Source organism: Melanerpes formicivorus, unplaced genomic scaffold (assembly GCF_026170545.1).
Source record: "Melanerpes formicivorus ecotype bairdi unplaced genomic scaffold, bMelFor1.0.p_v2 SCAF_8, whole genome shotgun sequence".
NCBI classification, from domain to species: Eukaryota; Metazoa; Chordata; class Aves; order Piciformes; family Picidae; genus Melanerpes; species Melanerpes formicivorus.
In genome coordinates, this window is record NW_027142360.1 from 5,274,167 (window position 1) to 5,282,312 (window position 8,146).

The following is an 8,146-nucleotide window of genomic DNA, read 5'->3' on the forward strand; positions in this document are numbered from 1 at the left end:
CACCCATCCATCCATCCATCCATCCATCCATCCATCCATCCATCCATCCACCCATCCACCCACCCACCCACCCCCCAAACCCCCCCCCAATTTCATCTTTTGGACTTACCAGGCTTTTCCTTTTTCTTTATGACCTACCTGGAAGCGTGCTGTTGACACAGTGCTTCAGTGTGAGAGAAGGATTTATTCTCTGTTTGTTTGTCCTGCAATCACTATTAAAAAAAGAAATTGCCACATTTAAAACCAGATATTCTTGGATTCCACTTTTATATCCATAACCAGTATGAGGAGATTCTCAGTGCATTGGGGTTTCAGGAACATAGACGCAGAAATCAGAAGGAGGCTGATGGGAAGGAGGTACCCACAGTATCATGGTATCACAGTATCACTTAGGTTGGAAAGGACCTCGAGGATCATCGAGTCCAACCTATCAACACAGACCCCATGACTAGACCATGGCACCAAGTGCCACGTCCAATCTCCTCTTGAACACCTCCAGGGTCGATGACTCAACCACCTCCCTGGGCAACCCGTTCCAATGACGAATGACTCGCTCGGTGAAGAACTTCCTCCTCACCTCGAGTCTAAACCTCCCCTGGTGCAGCTTGAGACTGTGTCCCCTTGTTCTGGTACTGGTTGCCTGGGAGAAGAGGCCAACCCCTTCCCGGCCACAACCTCCCTTCAGGTAGTTGTAGAGGGCAATGAGGTCTCCCCTGAGCCTCCTCTTCTCCAGCAGGGGCACAATGACTTCCCTGCTCCTGCTGGCCACACTATTCCTAATGCAGGCCAGGATGCCATTGGCCCTCTTGGCTGCCTGGGCACACTGCTGGCTCGTATTCAGGTGGCTGTCAATCAGCACCCCCAGGTCCCTCTCTGTTTGGGAGCTCTCAGCCACTCTGACCCCAGCCTGTAGCTCTGCATGGGGTTGCTGTGGCCAAAGTGCAGCACTCGGCACTTGGACTTGTTGAATGCCATCCCATTGGACTCTGCCCAACTGTCCAGTCTGTCAAGGTCCCTCTGCAGAGCCTTTCTACCCTCTAACTGACTAACATCTGCCCCTAACTTGGTGTCATCTGCAAACTTGCTGATGACTGACTCGACCCCCTCACCCATGGTAAAGCTTTGCAGCAGAGGGTAATACAGAAGGAATCACTCTGTGCTACTGTACAGATTGAACTTTTTTGTGGGTTTTTTTGGTGCAGAAACACTTTCTCCTAATTCTTGGTTTTCAGGACTTTGGTAAGTTGCTGCAGGCCAAGATTTTGGCTGGTGCAGATGACAGAATTTGTTGGCAAGGGATTTGATAGCTGCATGTCAGTAGCTCTGTCTCAGAATGTTTAAATGGCCCATAACCAAAAGATTGGCATTAGGGGATCATGCCAAGTCACCTCTGCACAGCAGGCTGATCATGGGATTCAATGCCTGCGTTGCCTCAAAGATAGTTTTTGTGTGTGTGTGTGCCTATATATACAGAGCAGTTCACCTGACAAAATATGACACAAAAATCACAGAATCACAGAACACTGCAAGGGGCCTCCAGAGATCAAGTCCAACCCCCCTGCCAAAGTAGGATAAAACATCTCACTACAAGTGAGCCTACAGGAAGGCTGGGGAGGGACTGCTCAGGATCTCAGGTAGTGATAGGACTAGGGGGAATGGAATGAAGCTGGAGGTGGGGAGATTCAGGCTAGATGTGAGGAGGAGGTTCTTCCCCATGAGAGTGGTGAACCCCTGGAATGGGTTGTCCAGGGAGGTGGTTGAGGCCCCGTCCCTGGAGGTGTTTAAGCCCAGGCTGGATGAGGCTCTGGCCAGCCTGATGTAGTGTGGGGTGTCCCTGCCCATGGCAGGGGGGTTGGAAGTAGCTGATCCTTGTGGTTCCTTCCAACCCTGAATGAAACTATGAAACTATAAGTGACTGAAATACCTCACATCAAGTGACTGAAAGCATATCCAGCATGTTTTGCTGTTCCTGTGAATCACAAAACTTTGTGTTTTGGGTAAAGTCAGACCTAATTTAATTCCTATTGGGAAAATACTTGTGAAAATTAAACCTCTGCTAGCTCTGACTGTGCAGTGCACAGACCTTTTATAAAGTGCTGCCTCATGTGCTTGAATTCAGCATCTTTAGGGGCATATCATTGCATATATCATTGTTAGACATTCAGAATTAGGTTACAACATGGGCAGGAGGTGATGTGCAGGTAACCCAGGTCCTGTCTAAATGCCTTGACCTGATATGTACTGTTGGCAAAGTACTCTCATCAAACCTCCAACCCAGCCCCTGGGAAAGTGCACTGGGCTTAGAAGTGTTACTCTCTGAATTGCTGTCCCTTGGGATGAAAATGTTATCATTTGCAGTGGTGTCTGAGGCTTGATAGCTCTCAGCTGTCAAGTCCAGAGCTTAGACTGTTTGCAGTCAGGTACTTACCAAGTGGAGCTGTTATGTGCACCACAGGCACAGTGAGACTGCAGGTGTGGAAATGCTTGATTGCTCTTCTAGGGTTGCTGATGAATGAAAATGTGTATTGCACTTCCTTTTATTTATTTATTTCTTGTCTCTCTCTGTATATACAGGTTGGATTTAAACCTGCTGGGGGCATTCGGACAGCACAGGAAGCTATTACTTGGCTTATGCTGGTGAAGGAGGAGCTGGGAGTGGAATGGCTAACACCAGAGCTCTTTCGCCTGGGTGCCAGTAGTTTGCTGGAGGACATTGAGAAACAGGTTAGTTGTTAATGGTGGAGGGAAAAAGTCAGCATTGCAGTTGAACTGGCTTGCTGCTTTTGCAGAATATGCCTTTTGGTGCTGTTTAAAAGGTAACAGAACATACATCTAATTCATTATTAACAAGTAGCCCAGTATTTCTTTGCCAGTTACTGCAAACATCTGGGAGACTGATATTCCAGCAGCTGGCAATTGCCAGGGCCAGGCTGGCAGTGAGCAAAGGGACTCAGTTTGTACATATACGGAGTGCTCTGCAAATTGGTGCTAGTACACTTCTTTGCACTCTGTGGTGGGTTGAAATCCTTCCCCCCCAACATTAACTTTGCCAGAGCAGCTCAGTTGGAAGCGAATGACAGCTGCATTTATAGGCAAAACTACAGTCTACAATGGGATGCAATGAATATGTACAAAATATCCAGGACTGACAATATTTACAGGTATTTACAATTAACAGCACAAGAACCCCCCTGGTCAGAGACCAGAGGAAGCTACTAGCTTCTCCTTTCCTGCCTCCACCCCCCTGTACAAAAAGAAAGGAGAAAGGAGCAGAGAAAGTTGCTGTTAGACTTAAGCAAAACAATGCAGCCAAGGCCAAGCAGGAGCAAGTTAGTATCTCTCCAGAGCAATGAACCCAGAAGAGAAGAAGGTATTATTTTGGTGCAACAATCTTATGGTAGACCTCTCTCCAATGGGATTGTTTAGAATGCTCTTCATTTTCCTTTTCACACCCAGTAGTGATTTATTTACATTTTACTACTTCTCTGTTCAAGATCTGTGAAAAATTTTAAAGGCATAGCCTAAAACTACCCCACACTCCTAGATGTTTCCACTTCAGCTGACCATCAAAGCATGTCACAGGTCCTTTGTGTCACTGTGCCACAACTGTTCACAGCAGAGTCCTGTGCTGTAGAGAAAATCGTGTCTCATCCTGCCTACAGTACTGCTGACAGAGAAGTTTTTACACATGGATCATTTCCTGGAGAAGAAAATCTGTCAAACCCTCATTGTTCTGCTTGCCTTTGTTTTTGTGCAGGCTGGTCACTGTGTTTCATGGCAAGCAAAGAGTGTATGAGGTGCAGGGGCAATGTCTAGTTCCCAGTGGGAAGAAAGGTTAGAATAGAATAGAATAGAATAGAATAGAATAGAATAGAATAGAATAGAATAGAATAGAATAGAATAGAATAGAATAGAATAGAATACAATCAACCAGGTTGGAAAAGACCTTTGAGATCATCGAGTCCAACCTATCACCCCAAACCATCTAATCAACTAAACCATGGCACCAAGCACCCCATCCATTCTCTTCCTAAACACCTCCAGTAACAGTGACTCCATCACCTCCCTGGGCAGCACATTCCCATGGCCAATCTCTCTTTCTGGGAAGAACGTCTTCCTAACACCCAGCCTAAACCTCCCCTGGCACAGCTTGCGACTGTGTCCTCTTGTTGTGGTGCTGGTTGCCTGGGAGAAGAGACTGCTAGGAGACCCCACCTGGCTATAACCTCCCTTCAGGTAGTTGCAGAGAGCAAGAAGGTCTCCCCTGAGCCTCCTCTTCTTCAGGCTAAGCAACCCCAGCTCCCTCAGCCTCTCCTCATAGGGCTTGCACTCAAACCCCTCACCAGCTTTGTCAATCTATCTACCCACAATGCTCCTCACTGATGCAGGGTACCAACCCCTAAGGATACAGCACAGCTGAGAACAGTGTAATGTCATAGCAACTATGAAACCACTGGAGCAGCTGAACTTCACTCCCATGTTCATTAAACCCAAGAGATGAGGTGATAGGAGCTTTAACCAAGAGAGTTCGTGTGCTGTTGCTGCTGGTAGGAGAACATAAGATGTAGGGGACTGGGGGGAGGAAGAAAGCTTCAATCTGTTCCCTTTCCCCACTGTTTCTAGCAACTGAAATACCAATGTGTCTTAAGAAAAGTAGAACAACTCTCTCGATCTCAGGTGAATATTCATGACTGTTGAAACCCCCTGGCTCACTCCTGCAGTGAGAATAATACTGGCTTTCTTCATTGCCAGACTTCCTCTGCCTCAGTCTTGACCTAGAATCACATCCCTGGTTGTGACAAAGCAGCATGAGCTTTCTTGTTGCCACTCTTGTTGCTGCTGAGTCTTACAACACAGCCAGTGATTGTGACACATGATTTACTCTGATTCCTTAAGGGTGGCATCCCTTTTTCTGACAGGCATTGCACAAATGCCCCAGTCATGCTGTAATGACCATCTAAAAACATGTAAGACAAAATGTCCCAACCATTATAGTCAATAAAACAAGCAGGCATTTAAAAACAACGACAGAAAGTGAGAGAATGCTTCTCAACCCCAAGACAGCAGAGTTAAAAGAACAGTTTGAAAGGGGACAGCAATGTGCCATTGTGGCCAAGAAAGCCAATGGTATCCTAGGGTGCATCATGAAAAGTCTGACCAGCAGGTCTAGGGAGGTTCTTCTCCCCCTCTACTCTGCCCTGCTGTGACCACACCTGCAATACTGTGTCCAGTTTTGGGCTCCCCAGTTCAAGAGAGACAGAGACCTGCTGGAGAGAGTCCAACAGAGAGCCACAAGGATGATTAGGGGACTTAAGCATCTCCCCTGTGAAGAGAGACTGAGAGCCCTGGGGCTGTTTAGTTGGAAAAGAGAAGGCTGAGAGAGGATCTGATCGATGTCTATCAATATCTGAGGGGTGGGTGTCAAGTGGAAGGGGCCAAGCTCTTCTCGGTGGTGCACAGGAATAAGCCAAGGACCAATGGATACAAACTTGAACAGAGAGGATTTCAGCTCAACATGAGGAGAAGGTTCTTTATAGTGAGGGTGACAGAGCCCTGGAGCAGGCTGCCCAGAGAGGTTGTGGAGTCTCCTTCTCTGGAGACTTTCCAAACCCCCCTGGATGCATTCCTGTGTGGACTACCCTGGGTGATCCTGCTCTGGCAGGGGGGTTGGACTGGATGATCTCTGGAGGTCCCTTCATACCTCTAATGTACTGTGAGACTGTGAATGAGCCATATAAAAGCATCAGCAATTTTGAGTACTTGGAATATCACTAAATAAGACTGAAGTGGTCAAAATCAGGTTACAGTGAGAGTGTAACATACCTTCTGCTTGCCTCTTTTTGAAAGCTTAGTTAAAAGCAACAGGAGTCTTGTCTTTTTCTTTGGTTTTTTTCCCAAGCAAAGCATCAGGAGCCCTTAATTCAGATCCTGTAAACAAGTATATAAAGGTACATTACATCACAGTTTATGCACACAGACACACAAACAAGTATCCATCATCTTCACCTGGCGTGCCTCTAGTTGGTTACTTCCTTGACACGTGGAGATTTATAGCCATATAAATGATTCTGTCATAAACTGTCTTCTTGTTTTATTTTTTCTTGCAGATTTTCTACCATGTGACTGGTTCTTACCCACTTCTGCATGACCTGGCAATGGCTTAGCCACAAAACCAACTCAGGATTACTTTTTACGACACAGGTCTTTAACCAACCAGCCCTCACAAGTCTTCTACCGAGCAAGGGTGTATGATACAATTAAAGGCCTGATTCTCCCTCCTTCCTGTTTTACAGTGTTTAAAAATGTGCTCAAGTCTGTTGGCTGTACTTGACCCAAAAGCATGAAGAAATGGTGCTTCTGAAACAGTTTAAATGCTAATGCTTACCGATTTGAAAAGCTACTCCTGCAAAGTTTTCCTCGGCCCAGCCTGAGAAGCCTCTTAATGACAGCCCTGAGATACAAGGGACAAGATTAGAATAACCTTTATTAGAATAAACCAAACCAGGTTGGAAGAGACCTTCAAGATCATCGCATCCAACCCATCAACCAATCCAACCCACCCAAACAGCTAACCCATGGCACCAAGCACACCATCAAGTCTCCTCCTGAACACCTTCAATGACGGTGACTCCACCACTTCCCCAGGCAGCCCATTCCAATGGGCAATCACTCTTTCTGTATAGAACTTCTTCCTAACATCCAACCTGAACCTCCCCTGGCGCAGCCTGAGGCTGTGTCCTCTTGTTCTGGTACTGGGTGCCTGGGAGAAGAGACCAACATCTGCCTGTCTACAACCTCCCTTCAGGTAGTTGTAGAGAGCAATAAGGTCACCTCTGAGTCTCCTCTTCTCCAGGCTAAGCAAGCCCAGCTCCCTCAGCCTCTCCTCATAGGGCTTGTGTTCCAAACCCCTCACCAACTTTGTTGCTCTTCTCTGGACTCGTTCCAGCAAGTCAACCTCCTTCCTAAACTGAGGGGCCCAGAACTGGACACAGTACTCGAGGTGTGGCCTAACCAGTGCAGTGTACAGGGGCAGAATGACCTCCCTGCTCCTGCTGGCCACACTGTTCCTGATGCAGGCCAGGATGCCATTGGCCCTCTTGGCTGCCTGGGCACACTACAGGCTCATGTTCATCCTACCATCGACCAGTACCCCCAGGTCCCTCTCTGCCTGGCTGCTCTCCAGCCACTCTGACCCCAGCCTGTGGCACTGCATGGGGTTGTTGTGGCCAATGTGCAGAACCCGGCACTTGGATGTGTTCAATCTCATGCCGTTGGACTCTGCCCATCTGTCCAGCCTGTCGATCTCCGTGTGCAGAGCCTCTCTACCCTCCAGCAGATCAACTCTTGCCCCCAGCTTGGTGTCGTCAGCAAATTTACTGATGATGGACTCAATGCCCTCATCCAGATCATCAATAAAGATGTTAAAGAGCACAGGGCCCAGCACTGATCCCTGGGGCACACCACTACTGACTGGCCGCCAGCTGGATGTGGCACCATTCACCACCACTCTCTGGGCTCGGCCTCCAGCCAGTTCCTAACCCATCGCAGTGTGCTCCCATCCAAGCCATAGGCTGACAGCTTGGCCTGCCAGCACTTTGCAGTTGCAGGGGATGACATATCTCTGGGATGCCTCAGATTGCTAATTAAGAGCTACAGATTCTGCAGCAGCTTTCCATTCACCTCAGACAAGATCATCTGCCCCCGGATGTGTTGCACACTTAATTGTTATGTTGATTCACTTTCAAGCATTGTAACCTGAGCAAATGAAACTTGAGGAGTACTTCCTTTTATAAAATGGCTCTGTAGCAAAGGAACTCTCTCTTTTTTTCTTTTCCCCTGTATTTTTTTTTCCCCCCAAACTTGGGCACAGACATCCATATTTAGACCCTTGAATAAAAGTGGCTTGATTTCTAGAACAGCTGAGTATCCACAGTTACTTCTGAAGTTAATGGGAGCTCTGGGTGATCAGAACAACTGAAAATCAAGCAGCCTCTATATAGGTGCCTAAGTATGCATTCAGGGGCTTATTTTTAGGCATTTCACTCTTCAGAATCTTAGTCTAACTTGCTTAGAAGCTCCCATTCCTGTCTCCTGTCATTGTAAAACACATTCATGCAAATCTTTCCATTTTGGTGTAGGGAGGGGT

General features: G+C 47.3%; 1 protein-coding gene across 3 annotated transcripts in view; it reads left to right on the forward strand.

Annotated features, from left to right (window-relative positions):
- DERA (deoxyribose-phosphate aldolase) overlaps window positions 1-7,916 on the forward strand; it is a 79,388-nt gene extending 71,472 nt beyond the window's left edge. The window contains exons 8-10 of one of the 3 annotated variants that reach the window (XM_068141883.1): window positions 2,575-2,724; window positions 6,108-6,201; window positions 6,294-7,916. In XM_068141883.1, the coding sequence (XP_067997984.1) occupies window positions 2,575-2,724; window positions 6,108-6,164 (207 nt within the window). In that variant the 3' untranslated portion in view covers window positions 6,165-6,201; window positions 6,294-7,916. Of the gene's footprint in view, window positions 1-2,574; window positions 2,725-6,107 lie in introns of all 3 variants that reach the window. The other 2 variants (XM_068141882.1, XM_068141884.1) reach the window with 2 other exon arrangements.
- The last annotated feature ends 230 nt before the right edge of the window (window positions 7,917-8,146 follow it).